The sequence below is a fragment of the Rhagoletis pomonella genome, unplaced genomic scaffold (genome assembly GCF_013731165.1).
Source record: "Rhagoletis pomonella isolate Grant_MI unplaced genomic scaffold, Rhpom_1.0 Rhpom_scaffold_00011, whole genome shotgun sequence".
Classification (NCBI taxonomy): domain Eukaryota; kingdom Metazoa; phylum Arthropoda; class Insecta; order Diptera; family Tephritidae; genus Rhagoletis; species Rhagoletis pomonella.
In genome coordinates, this window is record NW_023458565.1 from 26,819,338 (window position 1) to 26,844,718 (window position 25,381).

At 33.8% G+C, this 25,381-nt stretch overlaps 1 protein-coding gene across 1 annotated transcript in view; it reads left to right on the forward strand.

Annotated features, from left to right (window-relative positions):
• The window catches only part of LOC118746906 (collagen alpha-1(XVIII) chain), a gene marked incomplete at both ends in the record, with an annotated part of 818,664 nt that overhangs the window by 562,081 nt on the left and 231,202 nt on the right, over window positions 1–25,381 (forward strand). The window contains 2 exon segments of the mRNA XM_036480887.1: window positions 1,434–1,571; window positions 21,253–21,444. Coding sequence (XP_036336780.1) covers window positions 1,434–1,571; window positions 21,253–21,444 — 330 coding nt within the window.

Below are 25,381 nucleotides of genomic sequence, written 5' to 3' on the forward strand. Positions count from 1 at the left end.
GTTGTGAGGCACGCGCTTGTTCTATATTTTTGAGGCAATTATGGAAATTGAAGCGTTTGCATACAATATGCCAGCATTTAAAAGCGAATTGGCGCATAGAATGACAGAATTGCGTACTAACAGTACATATGCTGCGTGCACATACATACATATGTATTGCACTTATAGAATGGAGTAGGGTAGCATAGGCATGGATGGAGTGTAAGGTAAGGTAGTGTAGGGTTGAGCTTCCGTATATATGTACACCATTGCGTTGAGCAATTCTGTACGATGCCAAATGAATGGGAACGGCGGAAATGTGGCTTCGTTTATACAATTTAAGCCAGCTATAATTTATGCGGCACTGACAAGTAAACTCATACATACATACGTATGTATATTTGGGTGCTTAGGAATTGGTGCTGGTGGCTGTGCGTGTGTGGACGCATTTTTCACGTATGTTTGTTGTATGTACGTTTTAATTCCATAATATATATTGACTTGCACATATGTACGTGCTTTAAAGCTTAAATAAAATTTAGCATTGAGGGGGGCCGAAAAAACTAAGCCTATTTCCAAATAAAAACATATGTGTGCAGGAATATTAAGCAATTAAATACTGACACATAAGTTTTCAGGTTGGAAAAAATTACATGAAGACTTAGGGTTAGAGGGAAATCAAATGGTTTCAAAATTTTCTACCTCTTGGGATTTTTACTGCGGTCAAAGTGGATGCTCTGAAAAAATTTAAATTATTAAAAAACAAGTAATTTTTAAGCGACTTCAAAAAGGGAGGAATATTTTATTTTTTTTTTTATGAATGTCACCGCATAACTTTGGACCACGTTAACCGATAGCCGTGCCGTACTAATTTTGTTATTGTATCACGAAAAAGTTAACGGTACTCTTAAGTTTTTATATGAGAATGGAAGTCGGTTTTGTTTCTTTTTTTGATTAAAAATTACTGACCAATTAAACAAACCAACCGAGATCAATACTCATTACCTCGCCAGTTTCCTTAATGGTTTTGTATACTTTTTTTCTCAAAGGAGAATAGCTCAGAATGGTCTACTCATTGTGAAAGGAATAAAAACTTTACTCCTACTCTGATCCATCCTACGGAGTTTAGTTGAAAATACTACATAATTTTCGCATAAGTGTGGTCTAAAGTAGAAAAACTTCTATAGTTCTTCCGCATATCGTAGAACCTTTGATTTTCCCTATTTATTAAAAAAAAAAAACTGGATATTAAACTCATCAATAACGGTCAGCAGTCATTAATTTTCACTCGTAATTTTGATTGCAACATTTCCGTTTCTTAAGAACTGCTCATTTATTTATTTGTTCACATACATACATATATACATACATGCATTTGTATGTACATATTTATAAGCTCACAAACCACTTTTCGTACTTTAATTTTTTTTTCCTTTCTACTTCCGCTCTTGCAGAAATACACTGGCAAATGTACGTGCAATGCGTCTGATATCCTAGAAGCAATCAAAGATAATGAAATACTACGTGAAACAATACGCGGCCCACCCGGTCTGCCGGGTAAAGAGGGAAAGACTGGTGCGCCTGGACTCACGGTGAGTATTTGTTAACACTCGAATATACTACATACACATTCTTATATATAATGGGTCATTCCATGGAAAATCGGTCAATCGTTGGAATCGACCATTTTTGGTTTGAATGACTTTTGGTCGCAACTTTTCTCTTAACATATAACAAAATTCGGCCAAAAGAAAAAAATTCAGATTTTTTTTAGAAGGTTAAGCTAAATTCTAAAATTCATAATTAGGGTGCAAGATAATTTTTTTAAATATCCCAAAAGCTATTTTAGTTACCAAAATAATCCTAGTCTAGTATTTAAAAAAAAAAAATAATAAAATAAAAATATTTAAAAAATTTTGTGATTTAAAAAACGTAAAAGCAAAAATTTACTAAATATTTTGGCCCAGTTTTTTTTATAATCTTAAAAGATCTTGAAGTTTTCAAAAAAGTGTGTTTTTTTAGGGCTGATGATTTCACCCGGGTAATGAGCTACCCGGGTACCCGGGTAGCGGGTGAAGCCCTACCCGGGTATTGAATTACCCGGGTAGCCCGGGTACCCGGGTATTTTATAACCCGGGTAGACCCGGGTAGACCGGGTACCCGGGCAGTATGGTAATTACCCGGGTACCCGGGCACCCGAAAAAATGTGGAGAGGTGAAAATTAAACGCATTTACGATCATATAACGCAAACGAACGTACATAGGGAAAATCTATAAGAATCTTCCGTACCATATGGGGAAATATTATAATATACAACACATACATTGCACTTGACAAATCCGTCATTCATCACACAAGCGTACTTCCAAACCCAGCTTGTTTTAGGCATGTCTAAAATATTAATATTTACGAAGTTGGTAAAAAAAAAAAAAAAAAAAAAAAAAATATTTATCCTCACCAAAAAGATTATACAAGAAGCTTTATGTCGCATTACCCGGGTGTTTTTCGTTTAACCGGCACCAACATATGTATATTACCCGGGTACCCGGGCAAATCGGGTAATACCCGACTACCCGGGTAATAAAAGCCCCGGGTAATACCCGGGTAATCGGGTACCCGGGTACCCGGGCATTACCCGAATTACCCGGGTACCCGGGTATCATCAGCCCTAGTTTTTTTTTAAGATAAATTTTTGATTTATGAAAAAAAAAACTCTGAATGAAATAATGCTTAACAATTTTTATTTACTCCCAATTTAAATTCATTTTTAATTCAGAGTTTGAAAAAAAAAGTTTAAGTTTTAAAATTCATATCTTACAAAAACACCTTCTGGAAAATTTCAGGATCTTTTAAGAGCACCTAGAGGTATTTTATACAAAAAAAAGTCAAAATGTACATAAGTTTTTGCTTTTTTAAATTTCAAAATTCCATATTTTTTATTTTCCGAAATTTTGTTTTTAAATGTTTTTTTTTTCTTTTGTATATAGCCACAAATATCAGATTTAAAATGAGATAAGAACCATTTTTGTAGCTATAACAGTTTTTTAGATATTGAAAAAATAAATTTGCAAATGCGCAAAACTTTGAACTTTCAAACAAATTTTTTATTTTGCTTTCTTTGATAGATCTTCATTATATGACAAAAAAAAGTTTTCACAAAAATTTGTTCAAATCAAAAATGGTCGATTCCAACCTATTGTCGATTTTATTTAGATTGACCCATATACATACACACCTATATATGAAGGGGTATGAAATTCCACTATTTCGCAACAACCAAAAGCAAAATCTCACCTGCGCTTACATAAATATGTATGTTCAATACAACTGTACTCAATGTTCGAGCAAATACGCGGCGAGCTGCAACAGTATCTACAACTCAATCAATTTTACGATATACAATGTGCAGCGTGTTCGCTCAAAATCAGAGAGGAATGCACATTAGGGTGCGTCAAATTGCTCGATGCAAAAAAAAACGTGACAATGTTTGCAAAAGTATTATATACATTTCTATGGAAAGTTTTAAAAATATTTGCGTCCAAAAGAAGTTTCAGGCCCACGCAAATCGATATGAAAATTTCTCAAAAAAAAACTACCAACTCTAATGCAAGTGCCTGTTTAACGAATTGTATGCATGTGCATATGCTCGTTTCACTTTTATGCGATTGCACTACATACAAATATATTATTTTATTCTACATTCAGCGCAAATGTGCAGTATTTAGTATTCATGCACATTTATAATTGCGCTAGTATTTGCGTTTGTGTATGTGTGTTATTATTTATATTTATATGAAGGTACATAGTACATTTATTTGTACATATTTTTTTCTTGTCCGCGTGCACTTAATACCAACTTCAAACGGAAGGAAACTCATATGAATTTTTGAAAGTCAACTACAGGAGGTCTTGTGCAAATAAATCATTAGCGGTTAATTGATTGAAATTGAGAGTATTGGTGGAGTGGCCGGAGAAACTGAGAAAGTATGAAAATAAATTGATACAATTTATAGTCGCACTTTCGTAATTAATTTTTAAAAGTTGAGTTAACTTGATGACTTTATTGAGAATGCTGCCAATTAAAAGGGCAATAGGCTCTGATGTTTTCCTTTTTCGAGGAAAAATCATCTTTTCCAATCAGATATATCGGCCAAAAGGATGGGGTCTCCGTGCAGAGAAGAGTGAAGATACATGACTTGATTAATTAAAAAAAAATATTGTACGATGTGATTCAAGAGTATTTTTTTACTAAAATATAATTACATTTTTAAGAGGTTTAGAGAGCTACTTTTTAAATTTCTATTTCTTTATACATATATATATTTTTAGTGCAAAATCGATGCCTTTGTTCCTGCTAATGAATGTTTCCTAATAAAAACTAGTTAAAAATAATTAAAAAGTTCCTCTTAAACAAAAAAAATGCACAGGAAAAATTTGAAATGTTGCCAAAAAAATGGTTGTCGAAATTAAAAATGTTTGTTTTAATTTTTAGAAAAAATTTTAGTATGCAGTATTATGGCCTATTTCGTGCAACAAGGTGGAAGTTTTAAGTGGATAAGATATCGAGTTGATTTTTAATAATTTTTTTTCTAACATTTCAAGCACGTGGCATAAAATGTCTGCACTTTCAGCAAAAAAAAACTAAATATTAAAAATCAATGTACATATATTCTAAGCCACTTTAAACTTGCACTTCATTATACTGAAATTTACTTGGCTATAAAACTGCATACCAAAACCATTTTTTTTTTCATTTTCTTATAACAATTTCAATTAATATCGGGCAATTTTCGCGTATTAAGGGGCCATATAATTATTTAAAAGTAGTTTGTATATTATAATAATTATTATCAGAAAACCAAGAATACATTCACTTCAAAACTGCTACTTTCTCTGCACTTTGCACTAAAAAATTTAAAACAATCTAATAAAATTTAAAAAAAAATAGCTCCTTAGACGTCCTATAAATGTAATTATCCTTTAACTACAAACAAACAAAAAATTAAAATTTGGCAAGAATTGTAGGTTGTAGACATTTTTGAATAGTAAATTTCGTTTTATTCCAGAACGGTTTATATTTCGGTAAGTGAATGGAATTATAACCGTAGTAGATTGGGCTTGCCACCAATCAGTTTAGTCGCATCTAGAGTTGTGTGGAAAATTTTGAGTTCAAAGGGCATTTTCTTGTATCATTTACCAAGCCTATAGCCTTACTTAAGGCGCATAAATAGCGCACTAACTTTAACTAGGCCATGAACGTACTAAGTGCCGTTTCCAGAATGTCTGGTTAAATTTAGCTTACCATAAAACATCTAGTTAAATTTAAATTTCCAGCCCGCCTTCCGCAGGGCCGCCGCTAAGCCTATGCTCTCTTTCAATTATTTTGGTCCGTAATAAATTTCACTTGCTCACCGTGAAAACCAGGCAGTACAATAAAACATGCTTAGCGTTTTTTATCTTACTCGCACACGAAGCACAAACGAGATCGTCTTCTCGTCTAAGATGGTAATTTACGTCCACGTATATATGTATTTACTTCTTAAGAAATAAAGCTGATTGATCTCGTTTATTTTTCTAACCCGAAACCGTGTTCGACCTTGGGGGACTCTTCAACCTGACTGAAGATCGTTCACTTCGTTTGCCAAAAGGTTTGTTGCAACTTTGAGTGTTAACACGCAAATATTCGTATAAGGCAACGTGCGATAAGCTCTGAGCTATGCGAAAAGCAGTTAGCCAAAACAGGAGCAGAATAAAGTATAATTGGGCTTATTACGTTTGAAAGTAATTATCGCCTCTTTTTGATTGGAACGCTTTGTTTGTTCGGCGTGTCAATATTTTGCCCCATCTATGCAAGCTGCTTAGGCAGGGGCGATGTCCCAACGCCTTGATGGCTGATCAGAATCAAAGAGGCAGAGCCTCTTACATGTATCCCAGGCATTTTCAGACTAATCATTCCATCGTATCGTATCTTTTGAAGAGTCGTCAACCAACCTAAAGAGCGTTTGGGAGGAACTCAGCTGTAGAGAAGAATGATCGGTCCCTCCCGCAGAAGGACCCTGCGCTCGTTTTCTTCTTTGATATCAGGGCGCTTTCAATATTGATTTGAGAGGAAAGCAAAGATTGAGGCGTTTGGAGGGGCCAAAGTATGCAGCTCCATTGGAAAAATATGGTATGTTGCTTGGAATCCAAGGTGGCTACGCCCTTCTGGCAAAGAATAGATTGGAGCCGAAATAAGCAGAGAAGGTTTTTTCAATACTTGAATAATATACCAAAGGACAGTTTTTAATTTACTAAATAATCCTAGCGTGTACCCCTATTTATCTAAACGCACTTTCGTCGTGAGAAAATTATGTTCTGCGTTGCAAGCAGAATCGTGTGAAACTTTCGAAAGCGTTACGATATCGGCAATACGCTTCTTTTTTTAACTATAAAATTTAACTCCTTGATGGCGGTTGCTTTTAAACCGCAAGTTAGTTAATCAGATTTGTAAAATACCTTTAATTGATTTGGAACGGAAGCGAGATTTCGACTTGTGTGGCATCAAAGCGAACCAAGACGACTCATATAACCTTAACCTTAATTCACGAAATGCGATCATAAAGTTCTTTTAATGATTCGCAAATAAGTGCCAGACTAAAGCTGCGTTATAGAAGGATATTATTGACCTTCACACCGTTGCGCCCTTGCACAGTTCCTCTAAGTTCAAAATTATTCGTGCCACTTTATGATTTTTTTTTTTACCAAATGCAACATAAATGCTATCAAACCTCGCTTACTCTGCTCGAGTATGTAGTAGGTACATGCAGTTTTGTATACACTCGCATAGACATACATTCTCATTAAAATCCTATTAAGTGTAACAACAATTGTTGCATTCTTGCAAAAAATCGCATTCTTGCACTCATAACTGCTTTAAAGCATTTTTTTTTGTTTACATTCTTTCTTTGCGCTTCCTTTCTGCCATCTTTTATGCCTGTAAGCATATACGTATACATCTGTGACTAACAAATTGTCTGCATTGCCAACTAAGCAGTGTAAGTGCTTGTAATATCAAGTTGCATGATGCACTTGTGGCAACAATAGCGCCTAAGCAAACATTTTCACAGTGAGTTACGCTTTTCTCAATGGCAAGTGTGTGACATACAATGCTTGTGTATACATACATATATGCATACATATGTACATGGATGCTAATGTGACTGCCGCACGTTTCGGCACAAAAGCGTAAATATGTAGGCCTATGTATGTAGCTGAGGGCATAAAAATATTTGCTTTGTTAGCATAGATAGCAAATTTTCTGCCTTCAACAGACAGCTTCTCTTAGAATGTCGGAAAGTAGCTCTACATCTCTCTTCTCCGCGCGCGTTTCCACTACCAAAGCTACTGTTGCTTCTGCGCTCTATACTCTGCTCTGGCTCAAGCTGCTCATTGCTTGCACTTCACTTGAAGATAGTGCAAGGACATAACTGTTAGCTGGCGGCTAGTGTAACAATTTTGAATTCTCGGTTGTAGGTATGCGTTTTCGTTTCGTTGCATGTGTGTAGGCAGCATTCACAAAGGGGGCTTTAGTAGGTCGCAAACGATTACAGCTTAGTAGTAAATGATATAAAAGGACTAACAAGTTAAGGCAGCAAAAAAAAACACGCTTTAGAAGAATGCAGTCTTATAGAAAAGTTAGCGAACGAAATATTTTGGATCAAGGTTTAGTGCTGAACTATTTATATATAGAGTTAAGAGTAGTATGGAGTAGTGAAATTTTGTTCTCTACATCTTCTTTAAGTTGCAACTCTTGACATCAATTGGGATGCAAGAGAGAACGGGGTCCAATGAAAGTGTCCCCACAGATGTCGGTACGGATGATAAAGGGTAAAAAACTTCTGATTTTTTTTTTTTTAATTTTCTCATCTTTTTCTTGCTTTCTTTCAGCTAATATGCCGTCCATATAAGATTTCTCCTTACAAGTACAATTTTAGTTAATACGATGCAGATACCTTATCGAGTGTTTCAGTAAAATATTGACTTTTATTATTTTGAGCAATAATCGAAAATTTGTTACTTTTTTTCTAAGGTATTCATAAAAAGCAAAATTTAGATTTGACCTTGGTAATAAAATATCCTTAAAAAATCGGGAAAGTATCGCCGAACATACCAAAAGCCACTAATATTTGCAAAAAATGTCTGAAAAAAGGGTTTAGTTGAAAACTTAAATGCGAAGAATCCGTAAAATTGTCGAAAAAAAAAAATCCAAGCAAATACCTTCTTCATCCTATTTGGCCGAGGGCACCAGTTCCTTTGCAAATTTGCACCAATTGTTCATCCCTAGTGCAGAGCGGTCCTGCTGCTCTTGGCATTTCCATTTTTGTTGTGGGCGGCCTTGCTTTCAAAAATCACTAGACATAAAAAAAAATTAAATAAAATTAATAAATGCGTAGGAATCCTTAATGTACGCAAAAACATTCCGTCAAAACTCCGAAAAAAAGTTTCGAGAAAATCCCGAGAGATATCGTAAATAAAATGCCAAGAAACGAAAAAATTTTTGAAAATAATACTCGAAAGCTCCGTGCCAAGTTTCTTATCTGAAGAGTATTAAAGTAAATTTTTCCTATGTACGGTGGCCCCCGGAAGCGAATCTTCAAACCTCTCTAATTAGTAAGCTTTCTGTCACTAAGAAGGCAGAATAATTTGCCTTCAAAGACTGACTGTAACAGCAGGAAGATCTCAGATCTGCTTAATAGATCCATGATAGACGTGTTCAGGGTATTAGCAACCATTACGTAGGACTGCCCTCTGAGCAAAAATCTGACAGATATATTACTATCTAATATTATAATAGAACTCACCGGAGGTTTTAGTTAGGAGTAGTCAAGAAAGTGTTTAGAATTTGCTAATATACTAAATTATCCTCATATGTATATATGTACATAAGGGTGGCCCTTATTTCGAAAAGATCTCAGGGTCTTACCTCCTACAAATGTGTGAACAACCTAAAGACTTAACTATGCAAAGTTTTAGGTCAATCAAAAACGATTTAGAGGTGGCACAAGCGCTCAAAGTTTCATATGGAGAAAAAACTAGTTTTCGTAATAAATGGAAGAAAATCAATATTTTTCAATCGACAAACTTAGTTTCTCTTCAGGAGACTGACTGTCAGAAAAAACACTCAATCGTTTATTAAATAATTTATTATTTATTTTCTATGGGTCCCCAAAACCTGAAAAAATGCAATGGGGGAACCCCTAAAAAATCGTTTATATTAAACAAATTTTAAATAACCAATTGAGTAATATTTTTAATATTATAATAAGGCTCCTGAAGAGAAACTGAGCTTGCAATTTGAAAAATACATTCAAGGATCCTATACCATTTCTACGAAAAATAGTTCTCCCCATATAAAATACATGTCAAACTTTGAGCGCTTTAAGCCACCTCTAAATCGCTTTTGATTGATCTAAAACTTTGCATACTTTAGTCTTTACGCTATTCACACATTTCTAGTGGGTGAGACCGAGAATCTAAACACTTTTATATTTCTCCATATAACTAGGGCCACCCTAATGTACAAATGTATATATCAATGAAACATTTTGGGCACGCACTGGCTTATGTCATTATTCCAACCAAGCGAAATCTGTATTCTCTATCTGAGGTATATCTCACTATGAAATTGCCAACATACATAGTATAAATATTTTCCTCATCTCAGTTTGGAATAGATGAAAATTTATGGCTAACTATCGCTGAGAGCAGCTCACAAGCAGTTAGATCTACATATGTGTACAAAGAACAGAGGCGGATTTGGATTAGGTGGACAAATTTCGCTACAGTAGATTCCTTTAGAATTCTTAATTATTTTTCCGTGCCAAAAATTTATTTTTTTTTTTATTAAAACATAAATCATTTATAACAAAAACTAAACAAATCTCAGTTGCAAACTGTGCATAAGAATAAAAAATAAAAATCAACAAATTTTCACACTTTTAATAAATGCAGTATTACAGCCTTAGGGGGCCGCTGTGGCTGAGTTGCATACTATCCTTCCGTAGGACCTGGATTCGATAAGTGGTCCGAGCAGCATCTTAATTAGAACAAGTAAGAAAGTCTAAGTTCGGGAGGAGCCGAACATAAAATACCCGGCGCAAGTATTAAATATATGTTTTTTATCTTTCCGAAAGCTACCGCTACATGGTAAACCGGGGTGTACCAATTTTGAGTAAATTAGCGTCCTTCAATTTCGAAATATTGAAGTTTCAAGCATTTCTGAAATTTACTATATAATTTGTGTGGCAAGCACAATAACCACACCGAGTTTGGTACAAATCGGTAGAACGGTTACCGAGATACATATATGTGATCATAAGTGGGCGGTGTCACGCCCATTTTTCAAAATTTTATCCTAAACGTATTTCTTGGTAAAGAGTTGTTGCAAACATCAATTTTGAATAAATTAGCTTCAATAATTACTGATTTATCGAAGATTTCGTATTTCTCTAAATTATTGTTATATGGGATGTGGGCGTGGTTATTGTCCGATTTTAAAAATTTTCGGTCATATCGTGTGTTATACGAAGGTTAACAACTGTGCCAAGTTTGGATGAAATTGGTGCAGCGGTTACCAAGATATACACATGTAACCAGAAGTGGGCGTGGCTACGCCCATTTTCCAAAAAATTATAATATTATTATTTTTTGTCTAAAACTTATTGTAAATATCAATTTTGAGTGAATAATCTTCAGTAGTTTCTAAAATATCGCAGTTTTCGTATTTCTGAAAATTACCGTTATATGGGAGGTGGGCGTGGTTATTGTCCGATTTTGCCCATTTTCAATACCATCCGTCCTACGCCCGAATGAAGTACACGTACCAAGATTCGATAAGATATCTTAATTTTTACTCGAGTTATCGTGTACACAGACGGACGGACAGACGGACGGACGGACGGACGGACAGACAGTCACCGCTTAATCGATTTCTCTTTTCATTCTGATCATTTATGTATACATTTGTCTATATCTATCTCGATTCGTTTTGCCTGTTACAAACAACCGTTATGTGAACAAAGTTATAATACCCTTGTGCACAAGTGCTCGGGTATAAAAATTTTGTTTCTAACACCGGCAACGCTTCGACAGGCAATGGCCAATATTCTGCTATGAACAAGCTTCTCATAAAATCCATTTACCGTTTGGAGGCTGCTTAAAATTGTAGGACCCTCTATTTATGTTAGGACATCAAGACATACACCAAAAATTGGAGGAGAAGCTCGGCCAAACACTTAGCAAAAGTGTAAATATTAGTATAAAGAGCAAGTTTGAAGTTTTTTACAAATTATCCACGTTAATTTTTGTTTTTTTTTTTTGTTTTATTTGTTGACGGTTTCACTTATTTTAATTTGGTTGACTTTTTATACCATATCAGACTTCAAATAAAATTTAATAAAAAAAAAATAAAAATTTCAATGTTTTTATAAGTTTTTTAAATGAAAAAGTGGTATAAAAATTGATTTAAAAATATTAAGATTTCATCACGAAAAAGTAGCTAAAATATTATTTTGAAAATCTTTAACTGCAATTTCACTGTGCTGCTGATGGGATTCACTGAAATCTTTTTGATTTAACACTGAACTACACACCAAATCCGCTACCGTATACTCTCATAATTTTAGTAAAATGTATAGTTTTTATTCATAAAAGTCTGCAATGTATATATGAACCTACTTGAAATGTAAATATACATATGTGTATACATAAATACGGGGGGTACTCACCGTGGTACGGAGCGTATACGCAACCTCAACAACATCATTTGCTCTGTCCACCATACATACATACATGCATACATACATAGTATGAAGGTATGTATGTATGTATGTATGTAGCTTTTCCCCTTTTCTGCACCCTGTTCATTCATATTCGTTGCAATTTCATAAGCATTGTAGATGCCCAACAAGGTGTTAAAATTTACTTTTCATCCGCATGACACATATGATTTGTAGACACTTTCGCCTGTTGGCATAACATCCATTACGCTATACCCAAGCATCTTCATATGTATGTTTTATTTGTATTCGTATGAGCATGTATGTATGTATGTATGTGTGCACGTGCTTGTTTGTTATGTGTGTACTTGAATTAAAAATGTAAATGTTCAGCAGCATGAAAAATATAGTAAGTGGCAATTTCGTCGGTACGTACAAACACTCTTCATCGTTTGCTGTTGATGAGGTTTTACCTTTACCTTTATGTACGTGCTTTCCTCTCTTTTCTATGGTGCCATACAACATCTTTTATCATAATAAGCTTACTTCCTTGTGCACTTCCTTATCGACTTTCTTGGGTCATTTTTAGCGGTAGTTGTAGGTACTCAGAATGGCGAAAGCAACATGCATACATATCTACATACATATATCATTCACATTTTCGTAAGAACATATCGTCGTTTAAAGTACAAAACCGCGTATCAAGAAAATGCAAAACCTCGTATGTGAGGTTTGCCAAAATTTTATGGGCGAGAGAAAAACTTGTCTTATTGCAAAACGGTTCACTTTTTTATCCCTAATTATCTATTCTTCTTGTGTCTAAGTACCGATATTATTACTGTGAATGGATAAGAGCTTGATGCCAGGAGCTTCCGGTGAGCAAATATATTTTTTTGGCACAAATGTCAGTTACGCGGTTTTGAACTTTAAACGACGATATGTACATATATTTGTATGTAAGTAGCTGGGTACAGTTATGCTATTTGCACAAATAAAAAATTATAGCAGTCATATTTTTGCTATGTGGCATGACACAACAAAAACTTATGTAAATACGAAATTTGTACCTTGCGACGCATACTTTTTGTTGACACACCTCTCAGTTGAGTCGTTATGGCAAGTTGTGACTAGAAATTGCAAGTGGAAAAATGTGTATAATATTATAAACATATGCACATACATATATACTCTTCAAAAGATATATAAAAGATATACATATAATATTCATAAACAATATGTATTCACTTAAATTTATACATACATATTTAAATTGTAACTAGCAGTCCAAAACGTAAGTACTTATACACGTGCGTATATTTATTTATGCACACATACATATATACATGCCATTAATATATACGCACAAAGAGTGTGCAATATATATATATATTAATAAAACCGTCATGTCTAGAGACGCATTACTCACATTCAGTTCCATGTATATATGTACATATGTCCATAAACTTAAGTGGCTGTTGTGGCAAGTGCCCATAAGTTTGGAAGATAGTGCCAGTAATGTTCCTAGAAAAGCAAAATTTTAATGCATATAAAGACTTGCCTACATACATATAAAGATACACGTTATATTTAGCAAAATTCCTTGCCAACAACGTTAGGTTTCAAACACTTCAAACTGAATATGAAATATGATCAGAATAAAATGTGCATATTTTTGCATGTGTGTGAGAAACTAAAATTAAGTTCATATACATCCAGTATACATATACATATGTATGTATGTATGTGAGTAAGTAAATATATGACTTTTCTCTAAAAGGTAAATCGCCATTTTACCAAAAGCCATTACCGTATGCTGAATGGAGAATCCCAAAATGAAGAAAATCTGCAACTGAAGGCACTCACAGAGAGGGAAAGCTTGTCTTTTTTTTAAGTAAAATCCTATGACAATATCACCTAAAAGTCACAGAATTTAGAGCACACTAAAGTTTGGAAAATGTTGGAATCTAAAATTAAATAGATAATTAACTTCATTAACTGGGTGTTACGGGGGATTTGAGTATAAATCTTATATTTGTTATTAAGGGAATCGGACTGAAGGCGTAAACCCAGGGACGAACGCAGGTAGGTGGTTTGGGGGGTTCGGAAAATGGCGCTTAGCCAGCTGCAAAAGCTCCCTTGACCGCCTACGATTACCAACAGTGTCAAAGCACTTTCCTCGGACGATGAGTGCCACATCATCCCCGTAGGCAAAATAACCTGGCCTACTCTCCTTTCCAACTACTTCAGAACGTCGTTTATCACAACTATCCAAAGAAAAGATGAAAGGTCGCCCCCCCCTCCCATTCCGCTGTAACAGATCTGTCGTACAGCATACGGTAGATGAGCCTAACTGAGTAGCTCTCGACTCCGAGCTCAGTCAAGGTTCTTACTGTGGCCCCAGGTAACACATTATTGAAAGCCCCCTCGATTTCAAGGAAGGCGCCAACTGCAAAATCTTTATTCCCAAAAGACTTCTCCCCAACAAACATTTATATAGGTTACAAAACGATAGAAAGCGAACTAAAATCTGTTACTCTAATATGTATACATACATATTAGAGGGCTGCATGAATTCATTCAAACTTCTAGCCAAACAGAGTAGAGTAGATTTGAATATGTTACTTCACATACAAAACTCTCAGCGTTTGGAATTTTTTAGGTTATGAATATATATTTTACTTTAAATTTTCTACTTTCAAATGCAAGAATGTGAATGAATGAATGAAAAACATTCAAATCAATCAAACTCATTTCGGTTAAAGTTTTTTTCTACAAACAAAGTTGTTCGTATTGTAATAAGTGCGCAGCAGTACGAACGTACATACTAGAGATGTTAATTTTTCCGCTTTTTACGATCCCGGGATTTTCGGGATGTCGTTATCACAATCCCGGTATTAGTCCTGGGATTTAGATATTCCTTACTTTTCAACAACTTAAATCAAAAAACTGTCTTCTATATTAACATATAATTTTTTCGAAAACAAATATTGCAAAATTTCAAGGATAAAAATGGAAAAAGACATTTTCAATATTTACCAGTCCTTCTGCACCAAAAACTTGAATCTGCTTAAATTGTACAGGATTTTCTCTTTAATTTTTTGATACCCATACTTCTTCTCTAAGCACAGTTCACTGAATTTGTTTTTTTGGGTTACCGACGTCAGAGTGAAAAACTAAAAACTCAATTTTACTATATTTGGCCCATGGTTTCGCGAATGTATTGATATTTGTGTTTAAAATTTACTATCGCGCGGTGTTATATGTACAATGAGCTGGACATTTATAAAAAAATTTTAATTATAAAATAAAACAGCAATATAGTCAATATTGGTCAAGAAAAGCAATTTCTGTTATTGCCATCAGTGCAAATTACAAATCCCGAAAATACCGAGACTATTTTCCAAGAATCCCGGGATTTTTGGTACCTGAAATGGGGATTAATATTCCTAGTAAATACGTATGTATGTCTATTTGTACACATAGAGAATATATTTTTAGATATTCGTGCAAAAAATTGTCATTTATTCCAATTCAATTTATTTTCACTTTGCTTAAATATTGTAATGTCGGCACATATATCAGAATAGATATTCACTCAAATTCCAAAACATTTGAAGCCAAAATCATTCATTCCTTTTGTATATGAATAATTAACAAGCCGTTTTGAATGAATTCATGCAACCCACTAATACATGCATATGTAATCTCAAAAAAAGGATTTTGTAAATCGCACCGATGGAATTCAAACGGTTGAATTCTCCTATCACGAATAACGACCGTCAAGACCACGTTCGAACTCTATTTAAACTCGAGCTTCAAGAGTCGAAAAACTGAACCTAAACTGCAAGAGCATACAAATCATCGTACATTTGGTTTCAATAGCATCCAGCTTTATCTCTTTGTAATTACTTTGTGCATAACTGTGTACCTTGACAAGTGCTTTTAGAAATCGCTGGTTGCTATTTTATTTATTTATTTTTCTTGAACCGCTTTTTCGTGTACTCTTCATTTTATCGTATTTACATTTATTTTTATGTGGGTTCACGAAGACTTTTTTGGCTTTTTAGCCAAACCTATTTTATCCATTTATCAAAACCTATTATACTCAAAATAAGTTACTTTAAATATAAGCAGTTGTATTGTTGCTGAGAGATAAGCTATCAGTGCTTTAATCTTCTGTTCGACCAGTTACCCAATTTTAAAAATACAACTGGTGTTTCTTTAGTTAATTCTATTTGAAAATCTGCAAAATATTTAATAATAATTTTGTGTTGTACTTTTCTTAAATGTCACTAAACTTATTATAGCTTAGCAACTATTAATTTGGTATGAGGTCATGCTTATTGATATATATATATTTTATTTATTGTTAATTAGCATCCCGTGGAACGAAGTCTAATGCAATATGTCAAACGAAAAACGGTTGGTTTGAAGAAGAGTGTAAAAAAAACTCAGAGAGTAGTATAGAGAAGTTTAGTAAGCTTGAATCATCTTGAACAATTTACATATGAACATATGTACATTAGACTGCATCTCCAAAGAGAGTTGCGGTTTTTCCACTGGGATGAAAAAATTTATATATTCAGCCTTATCATGAGTTACATTTTCGCCCAACCGGTTCACTTTTCACTCTTGGTTTCCATGGTTTTTCTATGGGCGATGACAAATTTTCGGGTGATTTTTTTTTTAGGCGAAACTCAGGATTAGGCAGATTATGATTTAAGTGAGTTGGACCGATTTGAAAATACCTCCAAAAATGAGGTTTATGAATAAACATAGTTTCTTAAAAAACTTTTTGAAAAAAACCCCTCAGATGACAAAACAGATTAAGCTTAAAAAATCTGCATACAAATTCTTAAAAATCTTTTCAACGGTATGGTAATAATGAGATTTTTGAAGCTGTTTTTTAACTCTTTTCAAAGATTAATATACGAAAACTTGAATAACTGGGCCAAAACTACTCCGATTTAGACTCGTGGGGCATCGGTAGAAAGGTATTTGCCCGCTCTTTTTTTTGTGTGCAAAAAGAAACTCATTCACGTCCCAATGTTTTTATTTTTTTGTCAAATACCAACACATCTTAATTCAACTTTGAATGGCACTCGCTCATCCTACCTTTCTCTTTCATCCTTTGGATGTGTTTATTAGCAAAGAAATAAAAAGGATGAGAAAATACCTCTCCAATGATACCTCACAAGCCTAAATCGGAATAGTTTAGGTTGAGTTATTCAAATGTTTCGTAAAGCAATCTTTGAAAGAATTTAAAAAAAACAGCATCAAAAATCTCATTATTACAATTTCGTTGAAAATTTTTTAATATTTTTTTTTTGTAATATTTTTATGCAAATTTTTTTAAGGTTAGACCGTTTTGTCAATTCAGGGGATTTTTTTTTTCAAAAAAATCTTTAAAAAACTTTTATTCTTCATAAAAAACTCTATTTTTTGAGGTGTTTTCAAATCGGGCCAGCTCACGTAAATCTTAATATTTTTCCGCAATATTTTGGTGGAAGACTTAAAATATAATAGATTTTATAATTCTAATGTAAACACAGTACCGACTTTTTTTTTTTTGTATGGGGAGTGATGCAGTCTAATGTACAAATATACATATATATGCCAATATAATAAAAAGTTAAGAGCTGCCCTATAGAGATTAATGTTAAACAATTTCCTGAATGCCTAAAAAGTACATATCTCCCCTACTTAAAATAAAGAAGTCGCGGAAGTGCGTTGCTGTAGAAAATGTAATAAAAAATTGCGTCGTTACAAAAAAAACACCCAAACTAAGATACACCAATTTGTTGCAAGTTTAACTCCTTTTATTGTACAAGTATTTTTGTAATTTTACTTTACGCCAAAACCTTTCCCTTTCTATCAATCCGTAGCAAATATTTTGTAATGCTAGCTGTTATTTTGCATATCGTTTGGGCGATAAAATATGTCGAAATGCCGGAAATTCCGGTACTGACTTGTCGTTCGTGGCTCAGCGCAGTGCAGCCCATTACATTGCGAACTGCCAGTCTAATCCCTTTACTTAGGGCAATTAATTAAATCCGATAAGGCAAACAAGAAAAAAAACAATTGTAAGAAAAACGCAAACAATAGTTAAAACATGCACAACATTAAGAACGACATGATGGACATTAACGAAAATACGATAGCAAAAATACAAAAAAAAAAAAGAAAAACGAAAAAATACAAAGAACAACAGCATAAAATGCAAAGGGGTGCGTCAGCGATAAATAGATAGGGTCAAACAAATTCCTCAAAATCAACGAAAAAATACACATGTAAATGCACATAAGTAAATGAATTTATTGAGGAAGTAATGTGCGAGAAAAGTTTTGTAACGACCTTGAGTGGGAAGTGAAGAAAATAAAGGAGGAAGAAGAAGGAAAAATTTGCATAGCATGCGCGCCTTAAAAGCGTGCAATAAAGGAGTGTCAAATGGTGGAACATTTATTAACTTTTTAAGCCCACATTCCAAGAAGAGATGGGTATTTTCTTTCACAGAAACAGGGTGCTGTACAGTAAAATTAAAATAAAATAAAATAACTTCATGTTTTGCCGGCTCGAGTCCTGTTTTTAAAAATTAATTAAAACACAAGATTTTAGTGATTTATATACTAAAATAAATTAAATAAAAAAAATTAAATTAAATTAAATTAAACTAAATTAAATAACATGAAATTAAATTAAATTAAATTATATTAAATAAAATAAAATAAAATTAAATTAAATTAAATTAATTAAAAAAAATAAATTAAATTAAATTAAACTAAATTAAATTAAATCCACTTTCTTCGATACTAAATGCGTCAAATTAGGGCTTTAGTTTAAAAGCACCGCGTCTATCGCAACATAGACTTTCACACCTACTGTACGTGGATGATATAAAGCTATATGCTGCAAATGAACATCAAATGAATACGCTACTGGAACAAACATGTATTAATGACTCATTAAACTGTAGACTCAATGACAGAAGGCGACACATATAAATACCTTGGTATCTTACAGGCAGGGAGGATGCAGCGCAGTGAAATAGTTTCAGCCGTAACAAGTGAATACCTCCAAAGAGTAAAGAGCTTGCAGGAAGGTCGAGGGATGATAGATATTAAGCAATTACACAATAAGTGTAAATAAAGCCTTCGTTTATACTTCCACAACCAAAAGAATAGTCTACTCCAAACCGTGTGCCAAGCTGATTTAAAATATTCACCATTAAATCTTAGTGACTTTTCTGCGATCGAATTCATATCAGGAACGCAACATTTCCAGTCGCTAATGCAAGACTGGAAAATGAAAGCGGTTCGTGGCAGATATCCACATGCTCTTGATGCTCCTGAAGTAGATAAAGCTGCTTCCAACGAATGGTTAATTCACTCCGGTATCTACGCCGAAACTGAAGGTTTTGTGATCGCTATACAAGATCAAGATATTGCGACCAGAAACTACTCGAAATATATTATGCGTGCTTTCATTGAAAACGACCTATGCAGACGATGCCAAAAGTAAACAGAAACCATCCACCTATATTGGGGCCGATCAGTTTTGACGGACAGTCCAATACCCCACAACAGACCGGATATAATAGTGGTCGAAAAAGTAGTGAATCAAGCGTTTCCCATAGATATAAGCGTACCAAAACTCACAACCTTCAAGATTGTTATATGGATAAATACAGAAAATACCAGACTTAGCACACAAGATCAAGGATTTGTGGAAATTAGAGAAAGTAGAGGTGATTCCAGTTACAATTTCGACAACATGAGTTATTCCGAAATCATTGAACACTAGCCTGGAAAAACTCAACATGGTAGAAAAGCAAAGAGACATACAAAAATCTGTGATATTATCTACAACGTCGATAGTTCGTAAATTTCTAAATATAAATTAGCATTAAGAAACAGAAAAACTTGCAACTGTGTAGCATTGTCAATATCCGCTTGTAACCAATCTGTAGACTATATTTTTCTTAAGGTATCCACACACCTATGCGATTCTGTCGCAACGAATCCGCACCGTTCTTGCTGCTACAGACGATCTGTGCGATTTTATAGCAGTAAAAACTGTCAATTTATAGACAAACAAAAAATATTTTTCAACAAAAATAAAATTCTTAACTTTCTATTGACCTTTTTCGTTCTTAAAAAGCGGCAGTCTGCGATTTCGGCACGACCAAAAGAAGAACTGTGAATGTTCAAATAAATCGCTGCAGCAAAGTCAGACAAGTGTGTGGTTCCTCATTTAAAACTATAATCAATAGTTTTAAGTATTTTGTTGTATACCAACCAATACTTGATTTGAACCCGTAAAGGAGAAACAATAAAAAATAAAATAGAATAAAACAAAACCAAATGAAATAAAATATATTATAATGTAATATAGATATTTTATTAAAACACATTAAAATATAACATAATAAAATTAAATGAAATAAAATACAATCAAATGAAATAACATAAAATTAAAATTAATTAAATGTAATTCAAAAAAATCTAAGTAAAATAAAATATTATATAATATGATATGCAAACTAAAATTAAATAAAAAATTAACAAGAAATTAAATTATGTAAATAAAATTAATAAATTAAAATACAAGATATGAACAAATTAATACTCCCGTTTTTGTATTGAAAGAATTTAAAAAAATTTTAGGGTCCAAAACAGGTTTGTTGCGAATATTATTCCGAAATAAAAGTCCTTTCCGGATAATAAACAAAACGCCTGTTGAAATTAAACAAATTTGATATCATATGAAAGAGGACTGAAATAGCTTTTAAACAGAAATAACGAACGACCTCTACTTATATTTTTTTTTTAATTTAATACTAAAGAAATTCATATACGTGACATACGGTTTTTTCTGTGGCAATTAATTAACATTTTTTACTGAAATGTTTTTCAATATGTGGCTTTCCTCGTTTAGACATTTCCGTTTTAAAGCTATGTAAGTCCTCTTTAATTTGATACCAAACTTGTTTAATTTGGATGAGCGGTTTGTTTATTATCCGGAAAGGACTTTTATTTCGAAATAATATTCGCAACAAACCTGGTCTGAAATTAGGTCAGGGTATATACGCGTAAGGATTATTCATACTTGTTTCACATTACCTTTTAAAGGTTTTCTCACACCAGTATGTATCACCTAAACTAAGTCAGACCTCCTGAAAAAGATATATGTTTAAAGCAAGTCGTTGGCGAAAAAAAGTTATTTTGTAATAAAGTTCCAATTTTCAAAATGATCCAAATTAAAAAAAAAAATAAGCTAGCGTTCTTAATAGGCGGTCTAATCTTAAATCTTATCCAATTTGATAAATACTGCAAATACTTTTATAAAAAGAAAAATAAAAACAATTTATATTACGGTTGTCGCTAGAACATATAAATAAATAAAGTAAAGTTATACAAAACACCTTTTATTATTGCTAAACATTTATTAAGTTAGTTCTGATCTACCTCAAAACTTTGACTAATGCAATATTTTGTTCTTCTCATTTTCCATTCGCAGGGTGCTACAGGGAAACCAGGTGAACGCGGTGCCCCCGGTCCCAAAGGTGACCGCGGCGATAGGGGCGATCCTGGCTCCCGTGGACCCGAGGGTCTGCAAGGGCATAAAGGCGAGCCCGGCGTCGACGGTATGCCCGGCGTGCTGGGACCGCCTGGCCCGCCGGGACCGCCTGGCTTGCCTGAAAATTATGATGTAAGTATGCGTTTATGCTAATTTAATAAACTTCATATTAATTTTGTATTAAAATTATTTATGGTCGGTTTCTCGATCACATCTGTAGCTATTCTGAATTTAAGATAGTGGTTTAGAAATTTAATCTTAAAGGCAGTAGAAGTTAAGTTGAAGAAGGGTTCAAACAATGAACGAGAAACCGGTCCATAAATAATGACTTCTTATACTATAGGATTTTGTATAAAAATTATTATTTTTTTATTCATTTCCTGTTTTAAGTTGATCTCTATTTTCTATGCACTTATAAGCGCACCTTCAAAATATAAATATAACTAAATTTTATTTCGAAGTTAGTAACAGAAATTAGAATAAAGCTCATATGTGTCACATACGTGTATCCAATTGTGTACTTCATGATCATAAATTAATTAAAATATGTGTAATTTAAAAACGCCTTGGAACAAATGCGTTAATGCACTAAAATCGAAATATCCTCGTGAAATCAAATCACGTTGATATCGGAAAGTAGAAAGTGATTTAATAGTCCAGGAGAACACTGTGCAGTATAGCTGTTGTCGGTCTAGATTCCAGCCTCTAGAGCTTTAAAGCCATGCATGGTAAAAAGAAGGCTGAGGGCTACCAAGCAGCAGCTAAATACCCAGCCAACGGTGCCAGAAGGGTTCTGTACAACCACATACTATCAAGGAAGTTTTAAGAGCGGAGGAGCGGCTTCTTAGAAAATAATACATTTTGTTTATACAAATTTATACACTTTGCATATACGAGTAGTTATGTGGCACATATTTCTAGGCTCCGTATTTTGCATAAAAATCCGCAGTCTAGTTATCAGCTCAGGTCCGCTGATAACTCAGTCTTCTGATAGAATAGCTGCTCCAAATCCGCGTTCCACTTTGGAGTCATCTAAGTATAGATGATGTATCCAGGCATAGGTATCAAATTTCCCATTCCAGTCATCTTTCGATGTAAGAAGAACCTCGAAAGGTCAGCGAAATTCTATTTGCGGTTATCTATAATCGATGTGCCGTCTTATATTCGACGGTAATCGATAATTTAGGCTACCATGTACATATATTCGATCTTCTTTCGTTCTCAGAGTACTATTACCCACAGAGTAGACCTCAAAATATGCACTCAGAAATCTTCCTTTTTTGCAAAGTCTGAAAATTCGCTATTGCGCTAACTTTAAAGCGCCAACATGCAAATCGTGCTTTAAGGCGTTTCCGCCAAAACAAAGTTAACCAACTAAACGTTCGTAAACAATGCGCCAAACATTTACTTTCAATTTAATTTTGTCAGTTCTTTGCCATCGCTTTTTTAGTTGCCAACAGCCTTAAGCGACCGATCAGCCGGCGGAGTGTGAGTTTTCTGCGAGTAGGGCACGGTTTTTAATTTAGTTTATTTGCGTGTTGCTTTCTTTTACCAACCGGCTTATCGCTTGGGATGTTGTTTACAAAGTTGCTACATTTCTGGTTTTTGGTCGCCGCGTACCAACTACAACAGAGACTACTTCGCAAATTTGCACGCTAAAATGGCAAGATTATGTGTGTGCCATGAAAAGATTGCAGCAAGTAATAAAATATTCTTCGCAATTTACCACTGCACTTAGTCGTGTTACTTAACCTCTCTCTGTTTCCCTGTTTTTTTTTTGTTTTGAATATGTTTTATCTGCTCTTCTTTGCACTACTGAGGCGTTCCGGTTTTCATTTTAAAACTCATTTATTTTTTCTACAAACCCTACCTATCTATTTTAATAATTCTTGTCCCTTGTCAAGTCAAAGCCACATACATATACAACCACAGCCACAGCCACAAGGAGGTCAGCACACCGCTGTCAGTTCATTTAAAAATTCCTTGTCACGCCATTATTTTACTAGAGCGGACCAGTTCGGTAGACCAAGGTAGTGCATATATTATGTATTTGGCTTTCACTTTTGTAACCTTTTATCCTTGCTTGCATGGCACAAGAAAAACAAAATAAAAGCTCGTCTCACTTTTGTTCAGCTTTTAAAAAGTTAATTGTGCGGCAGCCCAAAATTGGTTTTGATTTCGTTTCTCCACTTTTTTAATACTCCGAAAATTGTCTATTTTGCTAATTTTATTTTATTGCTATTTCCGTGTCATTCCCTTTTACCTTTGCCAGCATTAATTAACTCGCTGGGATATTTGTATGTAATTAGCTCCTTATCTTTAGCCGCCATTAGTCGTTTAAACTTTTAAAGAAACGTATTTGATATATCAGTATATTCCTTTTTTCTTGACGGTATATCGCAATAGGATGAACTCACTGAACATTTTGTGGGTAGGCCGCATATAATTTTGTGAATTCTTTTATCGTAAAAGCGTTGAACCACGCCCCTTTTAATTTGACATTTTTGCAGAATACGAAATTTTTGATTAATGTTTCAGTTAAGGAATACATACATGCAGATATACATACATACTTACGTAAACTTAGAATCTTGGAGTAAATTCGAACGCAGTGCGGAGTGCGAATTTACGAAGCGCCTCGTAAGCAGGGCCACTTTAGGTTACAGGAAAACATTTTTTTTTTTTTTGATAAAGCCTCTTAATGTATTCTTGAAAATGCGGTTCAGAAGCCAAATTAATGTTCCGCTGTCTCACCCTCTTCAAGTGAGTAAGGAAAATTGTTATGGTGCCACGTAGAGTGTCCATTCAGCAATTCCACCAGTTTTCTGCAGTTCCAGCTGCTCAATAAATACAAATAACCAGATTGACCTTCTGAGATTGGGGTGGACATGAATTTTGCCCAGATATAGCCCCTCAGTAATGAGAGTTTGGGAAAACGGCTTCGAAGGCCGAAGAATTGAGTCAAATAACTGTTCTGTTATCAGCCTTTTATAGTCGAATTCTCATTACCAGGTAGTTCTCCAGAGTGACCTTGCGCCCAGTGTGCTAAAGCTATATGGTGCTTCGAAAAGTTATTTCATACTTTTTAGTCCATTTATAGGAATTTTGCATATTAAAACGTTTTTCATTTGTCATAGTGTCAATTTAAGAGCCATCAGTAGAGGTAAGAGCAAATATATTTGTCACAGGGACCGAACATAACAGTTATCGATGAAAACTGTCATTGAAAAATTCACTATGAAGGAAATGTTCTACAACTAAGTGATACATAGCAATCGGTTTCTTTTTTGACGTTGATTATCGTCAATTTTATTTGTTACAATTTTATTTGTAATTTTTATGCAAAATTAAAAAAAAATAACAATTATTTATGATTTTTATTTTACAAATCCAAAATAACAATTATTTTTGATATTTATATAAATAATCTGTAGATAACCGTTATTTTTATACGTCTTAGATAAGAGTTATTGAAGACCTTTATTTATAAAAAAATAAAAAAATAAAATTTAAATCATACGTATAAAAGTCATTATCATTTTTGAAGTTAAAGTCTTCAATAACTGTTATCTAAGATATATAATTTAAAAATCAAAAATAACTGTTATTTACAGATTTTTTAGATAAAACCCAAAAATAATTCTTATTTTGGATTTATAAAAGAAAACTCAGAAAAACTGTTATTTAAGGAGTAATTAAAAAAAGTCAAAAAATAATTGTTAAAGAGTGATTTTTTTAATAAAAGTTGTAACTGCTACGATGCCTGATTTGTCATATGTGTCGAAATTTTACGGAAGGTTTAGGGCGAAGTTTTTAGTCTGGACCATTGCACCAATATCTAGTTTCGACTTTTAAACTGCTGGAATGATTTTCAAGCAGAAGATACTGCCATAAGAGATGCATAGAATCACTGCAGTAGTGTGTGTCGACAGAGACATTTACTGTGCTGGCGAGAAGGTGATTAGCACGCTAAACTCACTGATGGTATACTTGAAACTTGTCTGGGAGTGTCTGATCTTCATTGTACTTAAGTCGGCATATTTTCTAATTAGACTTGTGGTAGTAGCAG